The sequence below is a fragment of the Culex quinquefasciatus genome, chromosome 2, assembly GCF_015732765.1.
Source record: "Culex quinquefasciatus strain JHB chromosome 2, VPISU_Cqui_1.0_pri_paternal, whole genome shotgun sequence".
NCBI classification, from domain to species: domain Eukaryota; kingdom Metazoa; phylum Arthropoda; class Insecta; order Diptera; family Culicidae; genus Culex; species Culex quinquefasciatus.
The window spans coordinates 131277649-131303371 of NC_051862.1; the positions used below are offsets into that span (position 1 = coordinate 131277649).

The following is a 25723-nucleotide window of genomic DNA, read 5'->3' on the forward strand; positions in this document are numbered from 1 at the left end:
GAACTCACTTTTGACGTCTTCTGTACGAGGTGTTCTGCACCTTCCTTTCAGCTAGAGAGCCTAGAGCTTATTAATAATTATTATTAATAAGCTCCAGGCTCTCTACTTTCAGCTGGTAACTCATTTTGGCGAGGCAAAAAACATCAATCGGGAAAAAAATTTGCAACACATTTTTTGGTTCAAATTCGCACTTTTCGTTTCTAAATTTCGCAAACTTGACGATATAGGAGCGGTCGTGGCTGAATGGTTACGATGTTCGCTTTATAAGCGAATGGTTCTGGGTTCGATACCCATCTGCTCCCAACGAGAAAGTTCTGGACTCATTGAATTTGGAATTAATGAAAAAACTTCAGCTCACGGCGAGGTTCGATCCCCTGTCCTTAGTATTGGCAAGCAAACATGCTTTCCACTTTACCGTGGAGCATTGGTAGCTTGAGGAGGAATTAGACTGGTATAGTTGAAACAAAGAGTCAAATTGAATGCAAGTTTGAACATCAGAACTCAAACAAGATTGCATGCAAGATTGCAAACGCAGTTGAAATAGAATCTAAAAATACCTCGCTATAAATAGCCTGGGCGACTGATAGAATTCATCCAATAAGAGATGAGAATAATTGAAAGCATTCCCATTAGAAATGAGAACACACGAAGAATTCGAACAACAATGCCAAAGGTCGTTACCACTCGCCTAGGGTGGCTCCTCAGACCATTCACCTTCCCAAAAACCGTCCAACTCCAAGCGAAACTTACTTGAGGATACCGTGGAGATTTTCCCTTAATACTCTGAAAAAAGTGGAGCATCAACTCTTCCCGTCTTCCAAATCCCTTTCCTTGTCCCTGGTGCGCGGTGGAGATGGGAGCGGCCGGCAATGGACGGCTGCCATGGTGGTGAGAATCTGGTTCAGGTGGAATTGGTTCTATTCCCAATTATCGATTCCTAGGCAACTTGGGCTTAGACAATCATCACATCACATGGCGAATATCCAGTCTGCAATCCGCTAAAATCACCGTCTCCTAGCGAAGCGAAGCGAAATTTCGCAAACTTGACGATATTCCGATTTATCAACACTCAATGAACACTTTTCAACATTTTCCATAACTGCCCATAATTGGGTACTAAAGCCCTATGTAATTTTGTATGTACAACGGTAAAAAAACACGATTAAAAACCATTTCTGATCACTTTTTTTCATTTTAACGCAAATTTTTTTTTGTCAAGACAACATTTTTTCGATGGATCAACTATGGTCCCCTTGGAAAGAGCTGTCAATTAGGAGCTTTTCTGTCAAGAAGGACCGCGGGGTTAATTTTTCAAAATTGATTCAAAAATCCATTTTTAACTTTTTGTGGTCGTACAATGGGTCATTGTACTCAGAAAAATAAGCTTTATCGCTATAAACAATAATATCAGCAATCTAAGCTTCATTTTAGGACCCAATTGAAAATTCGGCTATTATGCCAAATCAAGTATTCCGAGAAAAACGCGTTTTAGTGTTTGACACAAAATCTCCGTCAAGGTAATTTCCCATAAGAGTGGCATATTAGCCGTTTGGTTTTTCGCATCGGCAGCCAAGTCTAGACACTATTTCAGTAAAATTCAAGTTCCAGAAGATGCGTTGGAACGTCCTCTACCATCTGGTGCTAATATCTCGTTTTTGCCAAAAGTGGATATTAGCCGTTTTTTCAATGGTGGGCAGATAACTCGTTCCTACCAAATACACTCAACCCCGGTGGTTGGTCACTTTTTCGTTTGACACTTTTTAGTTTGTACCCCGTTGGTTTGACAATGCCAAACTTAAAAGTGATGAACTGTCACTTTTTACACGGCGCTCACGCACACTATCAAAACAACCGTTTGGTAGTGTGTGTGAACTCCTTGTTAAAGGGGTGTCAAACTAAAAAGTGAGCCCGTTCGTTTGACAACAGTTGGTGTCAAACCATCGGGATTTGAGATTTGAGACACAATAAAATTCAACTTTTCAGAGGGATGCCAATTCACACGCATGTTTTCATCATATATTGTTTTGAAACCCCGATCTTAATATTTCCGATCTTTTCGAAAACAATATTTTTTTTAAATCAAGACTAACATTTCAAAAGGGCGTAATATTAAATGTTTGGCCGGAAAACTGTTTCAGTACTTTTCGATTGCAAAATAAATTTTACATAAAAAATTTGTCAAAAAAGTTTATTTATGAAATTTTAATTTTTACTCAAAAATCACCTTTTTCAAAAAAAAAAATCATATGGCATCAGTTAAATTTACTGAAATCTGCACTACTGAAATTTTCAGTAAATGAAAACTTGCTGAAATTTCAGCAAAATTTGACAGCTCCATACAAATTTTACCTTAAGATCAGCGAAAAACTAACTGAAAATTTCAGTAGTGCAGTTATCAGTAAATATTAACTGAAAACGAACATCAGAATTTGCTGTGTACAACTTTGCCGAAGACACCGTATTGATCGGAAAACTTATTCAAATGTAACAGATTTATATGGAGAATTAGTACCAAGTACCTAGAATGTAAAACATTTTGAAGGAAATCTACCGTTTACCGGCATGGCTTATCTTGAATTTATAGTAGAGGTACTAGAACTGAATGAATGAACTGAAAAAACATCAACTTACTTTATTCAACGCCATTCCGGTTATGTCGTGGCATAACTACTTTGACTTTTTCATGTTTTGTTTTGGAACCTTTATAAAAATATCTAATTTTTCGAAAAAAAAAACAATGAAATTGTCAAGTTGAAAGACAGATTAAACAAAAATTAAACTTACATTTCAAGGATATCAGAATATTTCCGGTTCGATTTCGTAAATTCTCTGGGTTCCATTTCGGTTCCATTCCGTAACAGGTTAATTCTCTGGGTCTTCGGCAAGTCTTCAGTAAATGATGAGTGAGTTCATTTTACCTCATCTCATCTCATTTTCTTTGAAAAATCTCTAGAAAAATTTGCGCTCAAGTCAAGCCAACATTTTCATCAACTTACAATAACTCAAATTGATTTGTTTTCGGTTTCTATTTAGAGTCCTAGAATCCTCCCACTTTCTGTGCTGCTATCAAATATTTGTAAAACTTTTGGCTTTGGTTCGGTCGTTTGTGTTTGTCTTTGTTCAATGATTCTTCTTGATAGTTTTTTTCGATAATATTTAATTGTGGAGCTTATACAGCAGTTCCACATGAAAATAGCACAACCAAAATAAAGTTGTTTCATTTATGCATATTTAATCAAATAACGAAATCTTTTTATAAATTTGGAATTCTTGGAACACAGATCTGAAAAGACTTTAATAACTTTCAAAAACTCATTGACAGTTATTAATTATTATTATTTCAATAATTATTGATCAAAAACAGATTATTGGGCCCTAACTTGGAGACAAACAAAAAACTTGATAAAAAAACAAAATTTCATTGATTATGATTTGCTTGGTGGATGTTCCCAAACGCCACTTTTCACACCAGCTCAAGCAGCATAAGTAACAATATTGCATGAAAACAATATTTCTGCTGTTTTGCCCTTTATTCGGTGATTACGCTTTTTCACCTCTCATAGATGATATCACTTACGAACGTCTAGCGCACACTGCCGTATGGACCAACTTTGCTCTAGCTTTTCACAGCCCGCTTTTTCCGTCACATCTTCGGACTCCGCATAGTGATTCAGTGTTCTAATCTTTGGTCAAAACTCAAACTTTATAAATTAACGGTTTGACCAGAAGTATTGTAAAATTATTTAGGGCGTGAAATTTTCCCGGGTTTTGAATTTCTCGAGAAACGGGAAAATTATATCTAAAATCTTGAGGACTCCCGGGATATTTTTGTAATGGCCAAAAAACATTTTTCACTACATTTATAAATATTTCAAAGCATTTAATGATAGAAATAGTCGATTTCCATTACATGGTGATAATCTTGACAACAACTTGAACAATGACAGTAGACTTTAGCTGAAAAGCATTTAAAATTGCATAATTAATCGGAATTCTTTATTTATAGTGATTTCGTTTAAATAAGTTTCTCAAAAAAAAAAAAGAAAATAATATTATTAGAAATCTTGGATTATGCCAAGTTTCTCAAAAAAAAAAATTGAAAATAATGTTATTAGAGATCTTGGATTATGCCTGAAAAAAAAAAAAACAAAATCTAAAGGAAACTGAGAAAATGGTCGCCAACTAAGGCAAATGGAGACAATAGAGCAGTTCGTTTCGAAATCGGCCTTTTTTCTTAAATTATAAGTTTAAAAATGCAAAATATAGAGGATTTTCTCAGCATTTCAAAAATATTTTTTTTCTAAAGTGGGCAAACATGTGCACTAATTTAAAAAAATGAAAAACTTCGACTATTTTCAAAAAAGTCACCTAAAAATGGATTTAACTTGAAAACGGTGCACTTTATCAAAATTTCACTACAGTACTTTTTGATTGCAAATTTGATTTTACATCGAAAAATTAAGTTGAAAAATGTTTGCGACCAATATTTCGAATTTTTGAAAAAAATCAGTATTGATTCAATAATTCATAACTCGCTCAAAGATTTTTTGCACAACCTGAAAATTTCTGAAAAGTTGGCATTTGATGTCCTCTAAAACATATCATAAAATAAAACAAAATTAAAAATAGTTTTTTTTTGCAAATCAAGTTTTAGTGACAAAAAGGAGGATCGAAGTAGCCATGGGCGAGTTTGGACGTAAAATTTTTTTCGGTGTCGTAAATTTGACGTTTTCTCCGTTTTTTTTTCAATTTATTTCTCGCATCTTTTGGCCAATTTTTACAAAATTCCGCGACGGTTTCGGAATTGTTCTTCGGATGACTTTATTCTGCAAGTGAATCTTTATGTGGCTGAAGACAAAAGTGAAGCTCTCCGTGATTTTTTTCGTATGGCGGAACGGTGAAGATTCCCTTCTGGCAAAGCCAGAAGCTGTTTACAACCTGCGGAGCCTTTCCCTTCACTTAAACAGCCCCTAAATGGAAGCAGATTCTATTCAATTTGGTTCGTCGACCGAAAACTATCAAGAACCTAGAGGAAGTGACGATCGTCACGCCGTCAGGCTGTGTCCAATTCCGGTTGCAGGAAAATGAAGATTGTAGCTGCTTATTTAAAATATCCAGATTTTGGTGAGATCTTTCCATAATTTTTTGCTGATTTTTTTACATACATACCATACCAATATAAATCATATACTATTGATTAAATGGATGATCTTTCCTACCCCTTCTCCATCTTTCATTTTCCCAATTCCCATTTCTCCATTTCCACAAACCCCCCTTTAAATATAATTATTTGCTAAATTTACACTTACACACCCAACCACAACTATTTCGGAGCGTTTCGAACGGTATGTCCACGCATCCTTCCTCCCCTGTAGATTCTGTGAAATGTGATCCGTTCACAGAATCCTCTTTGCGGTGTTCTCGGATGTACTGCAATTATTAATATTGACAAGAAAAGTGCTTGGGCGTAATCTAATCACAAGACTTTCCAGCATGCTTTCATCGGACTGGCTGCGTTTGTGTTAGATTAGATTAGATTAGATTAGATTAGATTAGATTAGATTAGATTAGATTAGATTAGATTAGATTAGATTAGATTAGATTAGATTAGATTAGATTAGATTAGAAATCAAGTTTTAGTGACAAAAAGTTAAATAAAAAAACACCAAAATTTTGTATACCTTGTATCATTTTTTTTCAGTGTAGTCCATATCCATATCCACAACTTTGCCGAAGACACCAAATCGATCAAAAAATTCTTTCAAAAGATACGAAGTTGACTTTATAGCAAAAGATACAGATTTTTGAATTTTCATATATCATTTTTGTATGGCCAGCTGCCAAATTTGTATTGAACATTATATAGACAAACTAATGATGCAAGATGGCTTCTTTGGGCATACCGAAGGCACCAAAAAAGTTTCAGTCGGATTAAAAAATACAAAAAAATCGAATGACCGAAATCTAAGAGAACTGATGCCCCAGATGCCGGTTTTTAGGAAAAAAAAAGTTAGCCAATTTACGGAAACAATCCTTAATAATTCAAATTTTAGTGCTTTAAAATCCTTTCGACTGCTAAGTTATAAATTGTTCCACTATTTTCTTAACTAAATCGGACTTTCTTGACCAAAATATGTTTTTTTTCAATTTCGGGAAAACCGGGACAAAATATAAAAAATCCCGGGATTCGGGAAATCCAGGTTTTAGAAAAATATCAGGATTTCTATTCCGGAAAATGTCGAAATTTTTTAAAAATTTAGAATAAATTGTTGTCACAGATTAATAGAATTTTTAACGGATTCATTTGACCATTTTAGGTTAAAGTGGCGTTAATAAAATAAACAACAACATTTGACCGTATGCAAATACGTTCGATATTTCCCTCCTGTTTTCATCTCTTCCACTGTGTGGCATGACGCCGCCATCGTCGACGACCGAGGAAAACAACACCGATGACGACGACGACGACGCTTAAAAACCCGACTCGTGCCGACGACGCCACCGCGCCGATGATACGGGGCGTCGCGACGTCGGCAACGACACGATAACTCACCCACCCACCCTTATCACCGTTCGTTTCGGTCGTCCTTCCTGCTACCCCCCCCAGGGCCGGTCGACGAAAGCTCATATAAGAACGCGTGGCCACTGGCATCCGTTCATCACTTTACTATCGGTGTTCCGCTGGTGCTCGCGGTGCTTTCACTGTGAACCCGCCACTGATAACGACTACGACGACGACGACGACCCCGTCGGGGCCACATCCGGCATAACGTGTGAGGGCGTCCTGCGACAGTGTAACAGTGTTTGGAAAGCAGCACTTCCGGTCAACCGGTAGTTGATTTTGTGGATTTTTTGGTAATCGCTTCGAGCAGGAAGTACATCCGGCCGAGTGGAAACGAAGTTTGAAAATAACGCAAAAACGGTGTTGGTGGAAATTGGAAGTTCGTGAAAATTTCCCTTCGAGTGATAACCGGAAGAGAGCATATTGTTGGCTTGGTTGAAGCCGATTGCGAAGTGGTGGTGAAAATTAATGCGCCAAAATGCATAAATACCTGATGGGAAGACTGTTGCTGATCTGCCTGTTGATCATGTTCGTGGCCAGTGCAAAGAGCGCGAGCAACTACTTTTACGACTCGGAGGAACAACGGTACCCGAATCTGCTGGACGGTGGTGGTAAGTAGTTTTCTTGTGATAAGACAAAAATAAAAACAATAGAAAAGAAGCTCACTATTCAGGAAGAAACGAAAAACATACAACATATGTTTGCACAAGTATAATCACGCAGCGTGTGACATATGCCTAGAAAGAGGGAGTGTCTGGCTCGGGAGTGTGAAGTTGGGTCAACAGCACACAGCGTTGCGAGTGAGAAGAGACTCTGTTGTCACACATGAACCGTGATGTAGGACATCAAGATGATAGTGTGACTGTTGTAATTTGCTAGATGGAAATGCCTTGGACAGGATTGGAAGTAAATTAAATTCAAATACTTTTCAAACAGAACTGTCACATGTCATTTTTGGTTGATTCTAACTTTTTAGCACTTTTAGGTTTAGTTTGAAGTATACTTTTAGAAAAACACATACAATCTTGTACTAAATATGATTCGAAGATTTTTTTTAACCTTATTGAATTTTGTCTAAGTTACAGCCTTTTTCATATTTTTGACGTTTTTGAAACTTCAAACTTTGTGTTCCGATTGGACCAACTTCCCGTTGATCTAGAGTGCTCATATTTTGGCCAGAGCCTATTTTTATATGTACAAACAACCCCTGAAAATTTCAGGCAGACGTGGACTCGCTCTCAAAATCAAAACCATGTCTGTTTGTCCCATCATTACACTTCTACGCATAAATGTCCCACCATCTTACTCAGTTGCACTTGAAGCACATAAAATCATATTATTTAGAAAAGATTTCAACCTTGTGTTCTGTTGTGAACCTGAATCATAAAGAACCAATCTATTTCGATAATCTATTTTTGCGTCGTGAAACTACTTACTTTTCCTGTCATTCTTGAACGACGAAATAGCCTACTTTTCTGTACCAAAAATAACAGAATCGAATAGCAACACTTTTCAAAATAAATGCTGAAAAGTTCTACTTTTCAGCACTCAAATGGGTGCTGAAAAGTTGAACTTTTCTGCACTTGTTTCGAAAAGTAACACTTTTCAACATTTTTTTGATTTAAACGATTTATTGACAAAATACAGTATGTAAAAAAAGTATTTACACCCCTTGGGCACTATGTACATATTGTGATGAAACATCTAAACAATTTAATGTTGACAGAAACCTAGTACTACGTTTTGTTCAGAAACTCATGCCAGACATTTTGCTACAAAAAGCTCATGAAAAGATGATTTCTATAAAAAGTTATATAACAAATACTATTACGAAAATAAAAACTAACTTAATCCACATATGTGGTTGGAGCCTTCCTCACAACAATGCAAGGTATTTAAAAACGTAGGTTTTAAAGAAAACCTAGATGTTTGGGTATCAAAAGATCGGAAATTTTATGCCCTTTCCGATTCCACATAGGTTGACTTGTGAATTGTGGACCGGTTCGGATGCCGGCTGATTTTCCGACGACGTAATTCCGGGTTGTTACGAAATTCCAACGAAAAATCTATTCTAGCGATACAAATACCCCCAAAACGGTGTTATACTCACTCCAAAATGTTTATTTAGCAATTCTATGGTAATATATTGACATTTAGTTGAATTAGAAGATTTCAAAATTAAGTTAAGATAAGTTTTCTATAGAATTTCCAGAGTTATATAAACTTTTATACTAAGTAGTTAGTAAACTTTATATTCAATCCAAATTATTTTTTTAATCAGTCAAGGATGCCTATTTGGAGTTGGGAGTCTGGATTTATGGTGATTTGTCAACAAATAACATTATTTATGTAAATTTTTCGAAAGGTGTACAAACTTTTTTTGCACCTTTTTTATTTTCGTAATAGTATTTGTTATATAACTTTTTATAGAAATCATCTTTTCATGAGCTTTTTGAAGCAAAATGTTTGGCATGAGTTTCTGAACAAAACGTAGTCCTAGGTTCCTGTCAAACTTCAAATTTTTTACATGTTTCATCACAAAATGTGCATAGTGCCCAAGGGGTGTAAATACTTTTTTTACATACTGTACATGAAAATTTAACATAAAATTTCACTTAGTGTGCGTTTTTTGGAATTGCAAAAAATGTTGTATGGAACTCGTTGCAAAACTTGATTATTTCAGCACTCTTCGTATTTAACCAACTCGGTGAACCTCGTTGGATAAATGTACGACTCGTACTGAAAAAATCCTCTTTTTGCAACTTGTTGCATAAACTATTATTAACATTCCAACTCCCAACCAGAGCTGGGGTAAATAACATGGGAATACCAAATTTTGGTATTACTTGAGCAAATAACAGCGACCAAAATGTGCCCTTGGTTGCCCAGTAATAGATGATAAAATACCATGAAATCATACCAAAGTCTTGTATGTGGAAGGGCACAACGATACCAAACCATGTTATTCCAAGGGTAAAATAATACTTCAAAATAGAACCATTTCAATACCAAGTTAAGGTCTTCTGGATTTTTGAACATTGCTTGAATACCAAAAACTTGGTATTGCCATGGTTTTAATTTTAGGTATATTTTGGTATTCCTGTTCTTCCACAAACATGATTTTGGTATGATTTGATGGTATTTTACCATCTATTACTGGACAACCAAGATCACATTTTGGTCGCTGATATTTGCACAAGTAATACCAAAATTTGGTATTTTCATACCATTTTTAGTGCAGCAGTTGCAGTTAGTGAAAAAACGGAAATGATCCATATGCAACAGCCAAATCTACTCACCTGATGATTCCATGTTGATCTTAGTGATATTCTTCACCACATCGAATGCATTTGTCATTGAACGGCCTGTGCTTGAAGTTCTTGAAGATTCTGAAAAATAACAAGATTGAAAAATAAGTGTTATTAAAATAAAACTGGATTGAAATTCACCAAAATTCAATAATCTTTCGACTGACTCGTTTTTCAAAGTATTTGGTGTTTTTTTCAAGTCATTTTAGCGCAAAATTTATTATCCTGTCCAAATTGGTAAAAAAATCCCATAGTTTCAGAGAAAATTGATGAAACCTTTCAATACCAAAATAATACCAAAATGTGCCATCCTGACTTAGAAAATTTTCCACAATTTCAAGTCATTTCTGTAGGGGGTATATCAAAAATGTTTAAAATCAAGTTTGAAGTATTTCAAGTAAGTGAAGTAAAATCAAGTTTGAAGCATTCGCTTTGAGACATCATTTTAGTGCAAAATTAATTATTTTGTCAAAATTGGTCAAAATTTTCCCATAGTTTCAGAGGAATTTGATAAAACACTTTAATACCAAAACAATACCAAAATGTGCCATCCTGACTTAGAAAATTTTCCACAATTTCAAGTCATTTCTTTAGGGGGTATATCAAAAATGTTTAAAATCAAGTTCGAAATTTCCGGTTTTCAATTAAAAATTTTCCCATAGTTTCAGAGGAATTTGATAAAACACTGTAATACCAAAAGAATACCAATATGTGGTGTTCGACCATTGACAAATTCTGCAATTTTGCAATATCAAAACAATACCTTAAATTGGTATGATACCACATTTTGCTCTTGCATAATCCTCAAGACAAATTTTAAAGGGTCCAGGAATACCAAAATTTGGTATTGATACCAGAGAAAGATATTACTACGCATTTCCCTTGTTATTTACCCATGCTCGGGAAGGCTCAAAATAAGAAGGAACGGTAACTTCAAATCGCTGGTTCTCGGGCATAACTCAACCAATCACCAACCAACCAATCTTTTTTCCAGTGATTTGTAAGGATGTCTAGATGATCCTAGAACTTTGCAGTACTTGATTTGATCAAATCCACAATATTTGCGGTCAAAAACATCGTTCCAACTTTTTTTTTTCGTGTGTAACAAAATTCGCCCAAAATTCTGCGGAAAAAAAGTTGAAACGATGTTTTTGATCGCAAAAATTACAGATTTTATTAAATCAAGTTATGCAATTTGATCATCTAGACATCCTTAAAAATCTTTGAATTTTTTGCATGAATTGAATGCTTAAACATTCAACTATGTTTGGCTAATAAGGGTATTAAATCAAATGAACTCTTCAAATCAAGCCAAGCGTTTTTGCCTTCCTCACCTTACTGAGGAAAGGCTATAAAATCACTCAAAAAATGAACTTTTTAAATAAGCCTTCAAGATATACCTTTACGTATACATATCGGCTCAGAATCAAATTCTGAGCAAATGTCTGTGCGTGTGGATGGACGTAGAATTTTTTTTTCTCACTCACTTTTCTCTTTGTCCGGATCTATGTCTTTGGATTCGTCTTCAGGTTCTTTAAGTCTTTTTTGAATTTCATCCGGTTTGGTGCAGTACTTTAAAAGTTATGATAGAAAAACTGTTTTGGTTGATACAAAAAAGGGTCATTATTTACATAATTTGAAAGCTCCGGCGGATAGCTGTCGGAAGTTTCCGCTCAGTGCACGCACACAAACACTGCAGTGCTTTCAAATGGTTCATTAAATTTATCATATGGCAGCTCTCAGATGTATAGTGTTTTTACTAAGTAAGCGTTAGCCTAAGCTTTCGTACTGTGTGGTTGCAAGATTTTTTAGGAGGAAGACAGCAACCACCTTCTGGTGGATTAGGGTACGTTATCCATTACTGGACCCCTTTCCTATAGTGGACCCTCTGAAGTGTTTTTGATGAAAAAATCAATGAAATCACAATTTCAAGCGTGTTTTTGTCTACAAATCATTTATTTGGCATGTTCAGCATAATTTAAAACAATGTTGGCTGACATTGACGTGTCCTTTCAGCCAAAATAAGTGTTTTGAGTTCGACATCTGAAATCAGCCATGGCCACTAGCATTTTCACAACAAAACTGCATTTATATTTAATGATTGAATTAACTATCCAATCATTTTTTGACTGATTATTCAACTTCAGTAGGTCGAAATAATGTAAGTTTAAGAAACTTTACTAAAATAAAGCGAAGAACTGCTCATTTTCGACCAAAAATTAGGGGGGTCCAATATAGGACAACGGAAATCTAAACTTTTCCAAAAGTGGACCCCTGTTAATTTAACTTACAAAAATAAAGAAAACTGTGTATTTAAGCAAAAGTTTGTCTTAAATATACAATAAATGCTTGTTGTAATCAACCTAAAAGCATATTCTTTTCAATTATGAGTATAAATATACAGCAATTCCATTTGAAAAGAGCCTAAACCAAAAAAAAAGTTCTCCGATCCGGCTCAAAATTTTTCTGGGGGTTCCTTGGCCAAAATAATTAGACCCGTATTTTTTTGTTTGGCCATTAGGGTGGCCTACATCGTGCTAGGGTGGTTCAAAAAATGGCAATTTTCGTCATTTTTCGCAAAAACCACTTTTTCTAAAAATCATATCTCCGCGCCATTTCATCAATTTTAGCTGTCTTAGACGCAAAGAAAGGTGATGAGTTTGGCTATTTGGGAAAAATAGTAAAAAGTTCCAAAATTTAGCTTAACTATTGAAAAAGTCGTATGAAAACTTAAAATGGCGTTTTGACCGTGTCTGGACCAAAGAGCCTATGTCTGAAAATATTTTATCGGATTCCTCGGAAAATTTCACATAACATATCAAAAAATTGGCGATGTCGAACCGTACGTTTTGGAGATACGATTTTTTGAAAATAAAAACTGCGTTTTTCGACGCGCCACGCGCAAAAACGGGAAAATGACGAAATCGGCAAAAATCTACTTTTTTCACTAAAACTGCGATAACTTTAAAATTTCAGCGATGACCTATAGATGTTATGGTACCAAAAGTTGCGTCTCTCAATTACGAAAATTTTGGTACCCAGACATGTATAGGTCATCGCTGAAATTTTAATTTGAAGAAAGAATTTTGCCATTCGTCATTCGTTTTTGCGCGTGGCGGCACGGTTTTTTCAAATCGTATCTCAAAACGCGCAGTTATCGCCAATATGATGTTATTTTCGGGCCATAACTGGTCCAGACACGCTACTCGCCATTTTAAGTTTTCGACTCAATAGTTAGCTGGATTTTGGAACTTTACTCAATAGCAAACTCATCTTTCTTTGCGTCTAAAACAGCCAAAATGGATGAAATGGCGCTGGAAAAAGTGACAGCCATTGTTTCCTGCTATGGAACAAATGTACATTTTGCCAAGCTGGCGGCTGGTAATCAGAACTTTTTGGTTTAGGCTCTTTTCAAATGGAATTGCTGTATAGATGTTTTCATGTTAAAAGTACCAAATATGCTGAAACCGAAGAAATTTATAATTAATCAAAACTTTAGTTAATGGTACTTAACTGAAGCATCATAGTTGCAGTTTGAAATGATATTTTATAATAATAAATCAATTACAAAACATTTTTTTTTTAAATAAACATGCGTGGTTTTATCAGCAACTGTAAACAAATCTATTGTTTAGTTTTGGTCAACCATTCATGTATTTAATATGAAAAATGTGCATCAAAATTACTTTTTTTAAATTATTTTATGTTTACAGTGGTTTTTGAAACGTTTTCTATGATCTTTTTCGGAAATAAATGTGTTTAATGTCTGTTAGGTTTTTTTGTTGTTTAAAGCCAAATTTGTTAACAAAACATATTTGTTCATGATGAAAAGTGAGCAAAATCCATCTTTTATTCATTATATCTATCATTAGACCTACACAATGCATCAAAATATCAAATATCGGTTAAATTAGGTATAAAAATAACAGTTTGCCTATAGTGGACCCGGGTCCATAATCGGATTATGGACCCGGGTCCACTATAGGAAAAGAGGTCCATAACAGGCAAAAAACTTTTTTTCAAATGGCTATTTTTCTGCTCAAAAACAAAAAACTGATGAAACAAATACTCAAAATTGTTCAAAACACTCCAGATTCCATTATTTTGTTCAAAGGGTTATGAAAAAGTGCTTAAAATATTGAAAATTTGTGAAAAATGTGCTTCGGCTCTACTAGGGGGTCCACTAATGGTTAAAATACCCTAGGTAACGTTTTTTATCAGACCTTGCCGAAGAGCCAGAAAAATTGAAGGTCTGCGAACCCTATCAAAAGAAATCAGTAATAAAATTGATTTGTTAAACATGTTAAGGGAATGTTGCTATTTTTACGGAATGTATTGACTTTATGAATGTGAGGAAGGCACCAACCACCTAAAGGTGGATTAAGTATCGTTTTTTTTATATTTTTATATTTTTATTAGAATTTTATGCAAAATGTTTCTTATTCATCCAAACTATTGAATTTCTATGAGTTACAGCAATTTCACATATAACCTGTACGTTTGTGGTAAAAATGTAACAATTTTAGTTGGTAAAATAATTAAAAACTCAAAATATTTTTATTTAGATCAAAATTGAGCACGTCTACTAAAGCTTATAATTTTTGTTTACAAAACTTTTAAAAAATGGTTCAAAGCGCAGTAAGTCATGTACAACTATAACTTTCTAGAAGCTTTTTGTATTACCCACATGCTGACGAGATACATGCTAGAGATCAAGTGTCCCCGGGGATCAAGTCTCCCCACTCTCCCCTACACGAGATGAACTCATGCCAAATAGCCCTCTACGACACAGGGAAGTGGGGTCAAACGGGCATTGATGTTTGAGGTCCAAAAAACAGCAAAAATCTTAAAATTGATTGCATTTTCGTAAAATTTGATCCCAATTCGGATTCTCTTAGTTGCATTCGAATGATCTTATGAAGCACTTCAAAATGTGTCATAAATATCCGAGATTGTTTTGACTTTTTCTCATAGTTTAGCACATACGATTTTTCGATAACAAACGTTTCAAACCGTTTTCTTTGGCCTGACGGCACTTTTTGGTCTTCATTTTTACATATTCGGAATCCTCTGGAAATTCAACGTATGTTTGGAGTATTGGAGTCGTAGATTTGACCTAAAAAGTAATACAATAATACATTTTTTGAAAAAAAAGTCAGGTCTTGTTTACTTTTGTGAAACCTTGGACGCTTCTTGAGACCCCGAAGTTTACAGATTTGTTTTGGTCTGTGTAATAGCTTTTTCTGATTAAAATTACGCCGTCGGTTCTTAACCTCATTTCTTGATACTACGAAACCCTTGCGAGAAAATACCGCAAAAAATCAAAACCAGGCGCACTTGTTTACTACATTATAATACGCAAACGCGTTCGGGTGATTCCCAATTCCAATCACGTACAGTCAACACAATTTCCGCAAGATTGAATAGGACGCCGCCGACGCGGGGTGCTAACAGCGCAAGCATCGCAACCGCCGCGGGAGTTTTCGCGCCAAAAGAAAAACCTCCGCTCCTCAACGTTTGACAACGTGAACGACAAACGTCTCCTCAAATTAAATGCCACTGCCTGTCACTGGGTTGACAGCCTGAGAGGCGTTCACCCTGTTGATTGTTGAGGAGGCGGGGGCTTGGTTATATGTTCAACAGGCTTTCACAGGACCACAATTTTTTTTTTTTTTTTTTTTTTTTTAATTTATATTTATTCAAATTTCTTTTCCATGTACATTCATTCAGTTAAAATATTATTGAGTGTCCAATCACAAACGATGACTTTTCACCTCAATTTTAAATACTAGCAACTTTCATTTATTCATGAAATATTGTAGCTTTCGCTATTCAGTGATTTCAAATGTAGGAGGTCCTACATGTACAAAAGGAAAAGGGATACCTTAAAACTAACTTATAAACTATATAAAGAGCGGATCAATGCAGCTGAAGACTGCAATGATTTTTGTCGAAATGCATCAATTATCTTATTGGACATAACATCCAAAGTGTCAACTTCGGCTAATTGATGAAGTTCACTGGTGCTGAACCAGGGAGGAAGTTTCAGAATCATTTTCAGAATTTTGTTCTGAATCCTCTGAAGTTTTTCTTCCTGGTTAAGCAACAGCTTGTCCAGATCGGCACAGCATAAAGCATGGCAGGTCTGAAAATTTGTTTATAAATTAACAGTTTATTCTTGAGACAAAGTCTAGAATTCCTGTTTATAAGTGGATACAAACATTTAATATATTTGTTACATTTAACCTGGATACTTTCAATGTGATCCTTGTAAGTAAGGTTTTTGTCAAAACCAAGTCCAAGATATTTCACTTGATCCTCCCACTTTAAATTTACCTCATTCATCTTTATAATGTGATGACTTTTTGGTTTAAGAAAATCAGCCCTTGGTTTGTGAGGAAAATAATAAGTTGAGTTTTGCAGCATTTGGAGTAATTTTCCATTCTTTCAAATAAGAATTGAAAATATCCAAGCTTTTGTAATCTTCTTGTGATGACACGAAGGCTTCTGCCTTTGGCGGAGATGCTTGTGTCATCAGCAAAAAGTGATTTCTGACATCCTGGGGGCAAATCAGGCAAGTCAGAAGTAAAAATATTGTATAAAATTGGACCCAAAATGCTTCCTTGAGGGACGCCAGCACGTACAGGTAGTTGATCAGATTTGCTATTCTGATAACATACCTGCAGAGTACGATCCGTCAAATAATTTTGAATAATTTTCACGATATAAATCGGAAAATTAAACCTTTTCAATTTCGCAATCAAACCTTTATGCCAAACACTGTCAAATGCTTTTTCTATGTCTAGAAGAGCAGCGCCAGTAGAATAGCCCTCAGATTTGTTGCTTCGAATTAAATTTGAAACTCTCAACAACTGATGAGTAGTTGAATGCCCAAGGCGAAATCCAAACTGCTCATCAGCGAAAATTGAATTTTCATTAATGTGCGTCATCATTCTATTAAGAATTATTCTTTCGAATAATTTACTAATAGATGAAAGCAAACTAATGGGCCGATAGCTTGAGGCTTCAGCAGGATTTTTATCCGGTTTCAAAATCGGAATTACTTTGGCATTTTTCCAACTACTGGGAAAATATGCCAAATCAAAACATTTGTTGAAAATTTTGACCAAGCAACTTAAAGTTGCTTCTGGTAATTTTTAATTAAAATGTAAAAATGCCATCCTCACCAGGGGCTTTCATATTTTTAAATTTTTGATAATAGATTTTATTTCATTCAGATCCGTATTAAAAACTTCATCTGATGAAAATTCTTGTTCAACAATATTCTGAAATTCTATTGAAATTTGATTTTCAATAGGACTCAAAACATTCAAGTTGAAATTATGAGCACTCTCAAACTGCTGAGCAAGTTTTTGAGCTTTTCCCCATTAGTTAATAGAATATTATCACCATCTTTTAAAGAAGGGATGGGTTTTGAGGTTTCTTAAGAACCTTTGAAAGTTTCAAAAGGTTTGGAATAAGGTTTAATTTGTTCGACATCTCTTGCGAACTTTTCATTTCGCAGGAGAGTGAATCTGTGGTCAATAACCTTTTGCAAATCTTTTGAATTCGCTTCAGTGCAGGATCACGAGAACGTTGATACTGTCTTCGGCGAACATTTTCAGACGAATCAGAAGCTGAAGATCGTCATCAATAATGGGAGAATCAAATTTGACTTGGACTTTAGGAATAGCAATATTCCTAGCATCCAAAATTGCATTAGTTAAAGATTCCAAGGCTGAATCAATATCAGCTTTGGTTTCTAAAACAAAATCATGATTTAAATTATTCTCAATATGATGCTGATACCTGTCCCAATTAGCTTTGTGGTAATTAAACACAGAACTATTGGGTCTGGTAACTGCTTCATGAGAAAGTGAAAAAGTTACTGGAAGATGATCAGAATCAAAATCAGCATGAGTCACTAAAGGACCACAATACTGACTTTGATTTGTCAACACCAAATCAATTGTTGATGGATTTCTAACAGAAGAAAAGCAAGTTGGCCCATTCGGGTATAAAACCGAATAAAGACCAGAAGTGCAATCTCTGAACAGAATTTTACCATTGGAATTTACTTTTGAATTATTCCAAGATTGGTGTTTGGCATTAAAATCACCGATGATCAAAAATCGAGATCTATGCCGAGTAAGTTTATTCAAATCCCCTTTGAAATAATTTTTATTTTCCCCAGTGCATTGGAATGGCAAATATGCAGCTGCAATCATAATTTTCCCAAAAGAAGTTTCAAGTTCAATGCCCAAACTTTCAATAACTTTTAACTTAAAGTCACGTAACGTGCTATAAGTCATACTACGGTGGATAACTATTGCAACTCCACCGCCATTTCGATTCATTCGGTTATTAGTTATAACTTTATAATCTGGATCACTTTTCAAATAAGTGCCAGTTTTTAAAAATGTTTCGGTTATAACAGCAACATGCACGTTATGAACTCGTAAAAGTTGAAAAATTCATTTTCTTTCGCTTTTAAAGAGCGAGCATTAAAATTCATAATATTGATGGAATTACTTAGATCCATGATTAAACTTCAGGGTAAGAACAACATCATTCGCAAATTTTAATCCAATCTGGATTGCTTCCATCATGGATGTAGCATTACTCATTGTTTGAATCAAACCAAACAGTGAGTTTTGCAAAAAGTCATTTTTCAAACGTAACATCGCCGAGATCAGAAGATCCCAAAGCGTTGCCAGCAGAAAAATTTTCAAATGAGATTTGAGGTACCTGCCCAATTTCAGAAAGATTGGTAGAGGATTTAAAATTCGTGGATGAACCCGAAACGACGTTAGCATAAGAAATGCCATTGTTGTTACCTAACTTTTCCACGGTAGGGGAATTTCTAGAATTGTTCGAGTGAGACAGCACGAACGTTTGATTTAAAGATGCAGGTACAACCTGACTTTGAGAAAATTTCGGTTTGGATTTCGGCTGATGCTTAGCACGAGAATCCAAAACCTTTTTCTGATGGGGCAATCCCAGAAATTTGATTTGTGATTTCCACCACAATTTGCACATTTAAATTGGGTGACTTCTTTCACGGGACAATTGTCCTTGTCGTGAGAAGAATCCCCGCAAACCATGCATTTTGGAACCATGGCGCAATGATCAGTACCGTGACCGAATGCCTGGCAACGCCGGCACTGGGTCAGATTCTGGCCATTACCGCCATGTTTCTTAAAATGCTCCCACTTTATCCGTACATGGAACAAAAACTGAACTTTGTCCAAAAGTTTCAAATTGTTGATTTCATTTTTGTTGAAATGAATCAGATAAAATTGTGAAGTCAAACCAAAGCGAGAAATATTCCCGTTTGATTTTTTCTTCATTGGTATTACTTGGGATGGGGCAAAGCCAAGCAACACCTTTAGTTCGTTTTTGATCTCATCCACCGACAAGTCGTTGGAGAGACCTTTCAGGACCGCCTTGAATGGACGAGCATTCTTGGTCTCATACGTGTAGAAATTGTGTTTGTGGTTTTCAAATAACCAACAAAAGTTTGGTGATCTTGTAAAGATTCCGTCAACAAGCGACATTCTCCTCTTCGACCAAGCTGGAACGAAACTTTCAAATTGCAAGTTTCCTTGCAATTCTTAAGTTGCGTTCGAAAGCTGGCCAAATCGGAGACGGAAGTCACAACAATTGGCGGAGCCTTTACTCGTTTCTCGACGGCAGAAGGCGCAGTACGAGGAGAAGGTTCCTTGTCATCAGTTTCGGATAAAACACCAAAACTGTTTGTCAATGGAATTGGAGGATTGACCTCACATTCAGAATCAGAATCAGACCTCAGAAGAGGCTGTTTTCTTTTTCTGTTTCCGTTAGCCGGTTTAGCGTTCAAACGCTTCACCGACGTAACGACCAAATCTTCAGAAGATTTGCGTTTACCTTTGTTTTGACGCATTTTGCAAGCAAAGTTCTCTTAAAAGATGGCTTCGTTTGTAAAATACAACAAAATTTCAGGTGGTGTTAGTCTTGAAAAGACTGTTTAGAATTTTGGAAAATAACTCAGGTAGTCTTTAAAAAGACTGTGAATTTTGTTTTGAAATAACTCTGAGCTTAGGTAGTAAAAAATACCGCAACTCTAGTGTCCGTTCACCACGAAGGTTCGCAAGACACTGAACACAGGACCACAATGCTTACGCCTCCATAAGGCTTATAAAACCTAATTTTGACAAATTAAATTTGAATTTTCATTAAAAATTTTGTAGTAGTTAAATTTGTAGACAGTTTCTATCGCCTAGATTAATCTTGTTTTCATACGTTGAAGTTTCCGGGATGAACAAGAGTGACAAACTCAATGGGCCATTGGGCCACGCAGCGAAGGGCACAGTGAAAGTGTTACAATGGGAAAACTGCCAAGTGGGTCCCGGTTAAAGGTCGGCTTCGTTTGTTCTTTTCAGCATTTTCTGTGACTCGCGAGAACTGTATAGTATTCTATATAGCCTTACGATGATGGATGCGATGCTGACGTTGGGTTTCCTGACACAGATTGTTTGTTCGTTGAAAATAATGGAAAAGTTTCCCCTTTTTACGGGACCAAAATTAGATTCTCTTAAAATATAACTTAAGGGTACATCGCAACCATGAAAGTCGTTGTCTTCTTATTCCAAAATCCTACGTACTCAGTCTTGAAATAATCAAAAATAGAAATTTCCAGCTTAAAAGATTTATAAAAAGTTATACTGAAAATTTTCATATTTGTTGAAATGTTTATATTTTTGTCCTAATTCATATTCACCCTATCAGGCTTTAAAGGATTTAATTGTTTTTTTTTTTTAAATAAAAATATCAACTTTTGTTGTAACCAACATAAATTATGTAGTCACAATTCAAACAAATCCAGATTTCCTCAAACTTGTTCTGCTGAAAGTGCTTATTTCTGAAATCTGAAAATAGTTTTGAATTTTGTTTCAATAATACTTAAGAGCGAGTCCACGAGCAAAGCATACCCATCTCGCATCGACCTCACCAATCTGTCTGAAATTTTCAGGGGTTGTTTGTACATATAAAACTAGCATCTGGTCAAAATATGAGCACTCTAGGTCAACGGGAAATGGGGCAAATCGGGACACAAAGTTTGAAGGTTCAAAAACGTCAAAAATCGTAAAATGGCTGTAACTTGGGCAAAATTCAATTAAATTTCAAAATTCAAAATGCATCTGAAAGGGCTTAAAAAATGCAACAAAATGCAGGGTAGAGCAATTGGTTGAATCTTAAGAGAGTTATTGGCATTTTAGTGAAAAAATAGCACAATTTTCAAACTCAAATAAAAAAGTGTTTCATCCAGATATCAACTCGGTTCGACCTGCAGCTTGTAGGGGACATCTGGGACTACCATCTGAGACTGAGAACGCTTTGGGTAAGGCAGTAAAACATATTAAATAGACACTTTTACTTTTAGTGAATTTTTTGGTTGTAAATTTTTGCTCGGGGGACCCCTTTGATCCCATTTTCTGATGATAATTTTATCATATTCGTGTTCCTGAGACAATTTCACAATAGAAACATGCATAAAAATGTTTATTTTCATCTATTTTAACCCTTTAAAAAATGAAAATTAAACAAAATTGAGATGCTGCTTTTTTTCTGGTGTCATCTAGTATCCTTGGAAACGAATTTGAATTTCAATAATTGTGAATCGAAGATTTTTTTAACTGGCAATAGATTTAAAAGATTTTCTGATGGAATAATTTTGAACTCCTTTTCCTCAAAGAAGAAATTTTTCCTGTTTCAAACGAGATTGCTTACGACACACCACAGGGAGTAGCTGGAGCCGAAATCACGGGCCCATTTGACTTTCAATGAGCCCTGGGATGCGGACGACATCAACAAATTGAGTGAGGTTGGTGCAAACCGTTTCGCTTGGTGTGGAAACATCAATATTTGCCAGTGGAGTTGCGGCACAGCCAGGACTTGGAATCGGAAATGTTTTCGGCGTTGATTGAGCTCTGACAGCTGTCTCACTGCGCGGGTGTCATCAAATGTTTTGTACAAAATTATTATTAGGAGATGTCGTTTGTTGGAAAAGTGTCCAGGGAAAGCTATTTTTGGAATTATCGAAAATATATTTTTAAGCAGAGACTGATCAATACTGGAAGTCATTTAAACGACATTAGGGCTTTCACGTGTGCAGTGCACGTATGTGGGTACTCGTACTCCCCATTGTAGCCTACTTTCAGGCGTCATATCGATTTTCCTCTCGACTGGCCAACCGCTGCGATGGCAAATGGCTATCGACGTTCAATTAGCACATTCGTGTTGGCTCAATTAACTCATCAGGTGGCGGGGGAGTATAGCAGCTGACCTCTTGGGCTCCCCTGGCGCCACTTCTGGTGAATCGACGACCGGTGAAAAAGAAGAAGAAGAAGAACCGTGTGGAAACATATGTTTTCTTACGCCTCAGCACGCAACAAGCAAACACACCCGCTGGGGGGAAGCCTAACGTGGGAAAAGAAAGAAGCCGGAAAAGTGGTCAGACAAACACGTTTTCCGCACCATTTGGGGCCGAAGGGAAAATGGCAGAAGGAAACAAAAGTTTTTCCCCGTTTCCTCCGGGAGTCAACGGGGTGTTTGTTAGAGTGCTCAGAAAAAGGGGAAACACTTGTTGATAAGATGCTTTGCGCCACGGTGAAATGGGGGAAACTCGAGATAATTAGTCCGACCGTGTTGGATGAAAACACTAATTCTGGGTGAAGTGGAAAGGTCAGCACAGACGGTTTGTTGTGGGTATTAGTATATCAACGGCTGCAAGCGTGAGAGAATCAATTATTACGCGAATTTCAGTGCTGAGCAAGTCTCCAGAATTTCGGCTACCAACTATTTTTGGTATTTTTTAATTTGGTTTAACTACCGATAAGAAAAAAGAGGTTGCATCATAAATTCTTTGCTCTAACAAAAATTGTATCGAAATCATCTATAATATGTGTCTGCTCAGGTGGAATCGCTGGCGGCCTTTGGATTCCTAAGTTCGAGCAGAAACTTGCAATAGAGACCGCAAAAGACCTGGGGGTCGTTAAAGTGGATGGTTTGATTTTTTGGTTTTATGTATCTTTAGAACTAATTTCCGCAAAAATACTGCCTTTGATTTTTTTTAAATATGTTTAAGGAGATTAAAAAAGAAATCTCTTGAGTTCGGTAAAGACGAAAATTAATAAACCTATTTAAAAGCAGGATGTAACCAACTTAAACTTTTATTATATACAACCTTTAATTGAGAATATTAGGTTCATGTTATAAGTAATATTTATTTTTTTGTATAAGGAGAATGGTAAATTTAACCCAATCTCCAAATATTTATTTCTGTTAAATATGTTTATATTTTGATTTCTTTCACTTTTCATTAGTGCGGCCTATTACTTACAAAGTGTTGTTATTTATATCTAGAAAAAATCAAGATATTTGGAAAAATACAAATCAGTTTTTATCCATTTCTTAAAAAAAAAATTAAATCGAAAAGGGCTTTACATAAAATTTGATAACATGCACTGTCCTCGAAATAAATTCAACAAAGATTTGGAGTCGAAAAGCGTTTCCTTAAAATTTTATTTATTACACTGTTCTCGAGAAGAACTTACATAAGGTTTGATTTTTGCTTAAATTGTGCAAATTTTCGAACTTTTTCAATAGTGTCCATGGTTGCTAATGTCTGATTATTTTTAAAGTGAGTTGCTCCAAAATGTCATTTTTCGAAATTTTTAATTTAGTATTTTTTAATTTGGAAGAAACTATGTCCCTATGTGAACAAAATTTATTTTGCATCACTAGTTTTTTTCTGTACAAGTCTCCATATAATTTTAAGGCTGGTCATACAAAATATTTTGTAACTGTATGAAATTTTGCATCTTAAGAAGGTAGTTTCTAATCGATTTGGTGTGTCCGGCAAATTTGATGATTTTGATGATTATGATGGCAGTGCGTGGCCGAATGGTTACGCTGTCCGCTTTGTAAGCGGATGATTCTGGGTTCGATTCCCATCTGCTGCAACCTTCCATCGGATGAGGAAGTAAAATGTCGGTCCCGGCCTTGGTTGTTAGGCCGTTAAGTCATTCCAGGTGTAGGAGTCGTATCCATGCCATAAGTACAAACAACACACCAAACCAAGCCTACTCCGATGGAATCGCTGGCGGCGATTGGACTCACAATCCAAAGGTCGTCAGTTCAAACACTGGGGTGGAAGGTTCCTTGGAGTAAAAGAGGTTTGGGTGCTCTCCCCATTCATCCTTCGGACTCCTAGGTTCGAGCAGAAACTTGCAATAGAGACCACAAAAGACCCGGGGGTCGTTAATGTGGTTGGTTTGTTTGTTTGATGATTATGATAAGGAATTTTCAGAAAAAATAAGCACACGGTAAAATATTCTCGACTTGTTCATTTGACTTCACACGTATCATTATAAGCTAAATACCCCAAATAAGTATTTTTTGAATTTTTGGTTTTTTTTTATATTTTTATGGTAGTTAAAGTTGCTCTAGAGTTTAGGCGGTGAAAAATTCATGAGATATAAATTTTTGAAAAAAATGTTGACTGTGAAAAAAACTGGAAAAGTTGGCAAACAAAAAAAAAATATTTTTTTCAGATACAAAATCAAATTTGCTATCGACAATGACTTAATTTATTTTTATGATCCGTTTTTGAGTAAAATTCATTTTTAGGTTACTTTTTCGAAAAACGTTAAGTTTTTTGCAACTTAAACAGAAATATTTCCGAAAAGGAGAGAAAATTTCCTTATATTTTCTTTTTTTTGGCTCTGTTTATTGGACTGCTAGTGGCTGAGAAACAGTCTCTTAAAGTTAAAATTTTGTGAAAAATAGTTTTTTTCTCATTAGCTCTTATTATCAATTCTCGATTTCTCGGAAGCTTTTGATTATATTTTCATTGTAAAAAAAAGTTTTTTGAAATATAAATTGTCTGCTCATTTTTTGATTATGGCTTTTCATACATCAACAAACTATTAAAATAAAGTGTTGTTATTTTTATAGAAAACAGAAAAATATTTTTTTAGCATTGAAAATTGAACCAACATTTTCTGAGATATCGCAAGTTAAAAAAAATGTTAATTAGGTGACACTGAGAAAAAACTCATTTTACACAATGTTGCCAACAACTAGCAGTCCAATCAACAATTTCAAAATAAGAAAATCATTGGTAATTTCTTCAAAGACTTTAAATAAAATTTGTACCAGCCTTATGTATTTTTAAATTGTTAAAAATCGAGACATTATTTTTATTAGGTCTTATGAACAAATGTAAGAATTGAATGTATCCCGCTTACCCCGATGGACATTGACATAATGTGTGAAAGGGATACACTAAATGTTTACATATCTTGATAAGACTTAAAAAAAAATCAAAAAATGAACTTTGTTTAGTTTTTAATTGCCTAAATCTAAAAAATTGTGAGCAAACAATGCATTTTTTTAGTCCCCTGAAAATTACAAAAAAAATAAAAATTACAAAATATGTATTTTTGCAATTCCGTCGTGAAACTACTCACTTTTCCTGTCATTCTTGAACGATGAAATAGCTTACTTTTCTGTACCAAAAATAACAGAATCGAATAGCAACACTTTTCAAAATAAATGCTGAAAAGATCTACTTTTCAGCACTCAAATGGGTGCTGAAAAGTTGAACTTTTCAGCACTTGTTTCGAAAAGTAACACTTTTCAAAAAAAAATTGATTTAAACGATTTATTGACAAAATACATGAAAATTTGACATAAAATTTCACGCAGTGTGTGATTTTTGGAATTGCAAAAAATGTTGTATGGAACTCGTTGCAAAACTTGATTTTTTCAGCACTCTTCGTATTTATCCAACTCGGTGAACCTCGTTGGA

At 35.3% G+C, this 25723-nt stretch overlaps 1 protein-coding gene across 1 annotated transcript in view; it reads left to right on the top strand.

Moving 5' to 3' along the window:
• The first annotated feature begins 6645 nt into the window (after positions 1-6645).
• LOC6031948 (U8-agatoxin-Ao1a) overlaps positions 6646-25723 on the top strand; it is a 50602-nt gene continuing 31524 nt past the window's right edge. Inside the window, exon 1 of the mRNA XM_038254733.1 lies at positions 6646-7173. Within this exon, the coding sequence (XP_038110661.1) occupies positions 7041-7173 (133 nt within the window). The 5' untranslated portion in view covers positions 6646-7040. The remainder of the gene's footprint in view (positions 7174-25723) is intronic.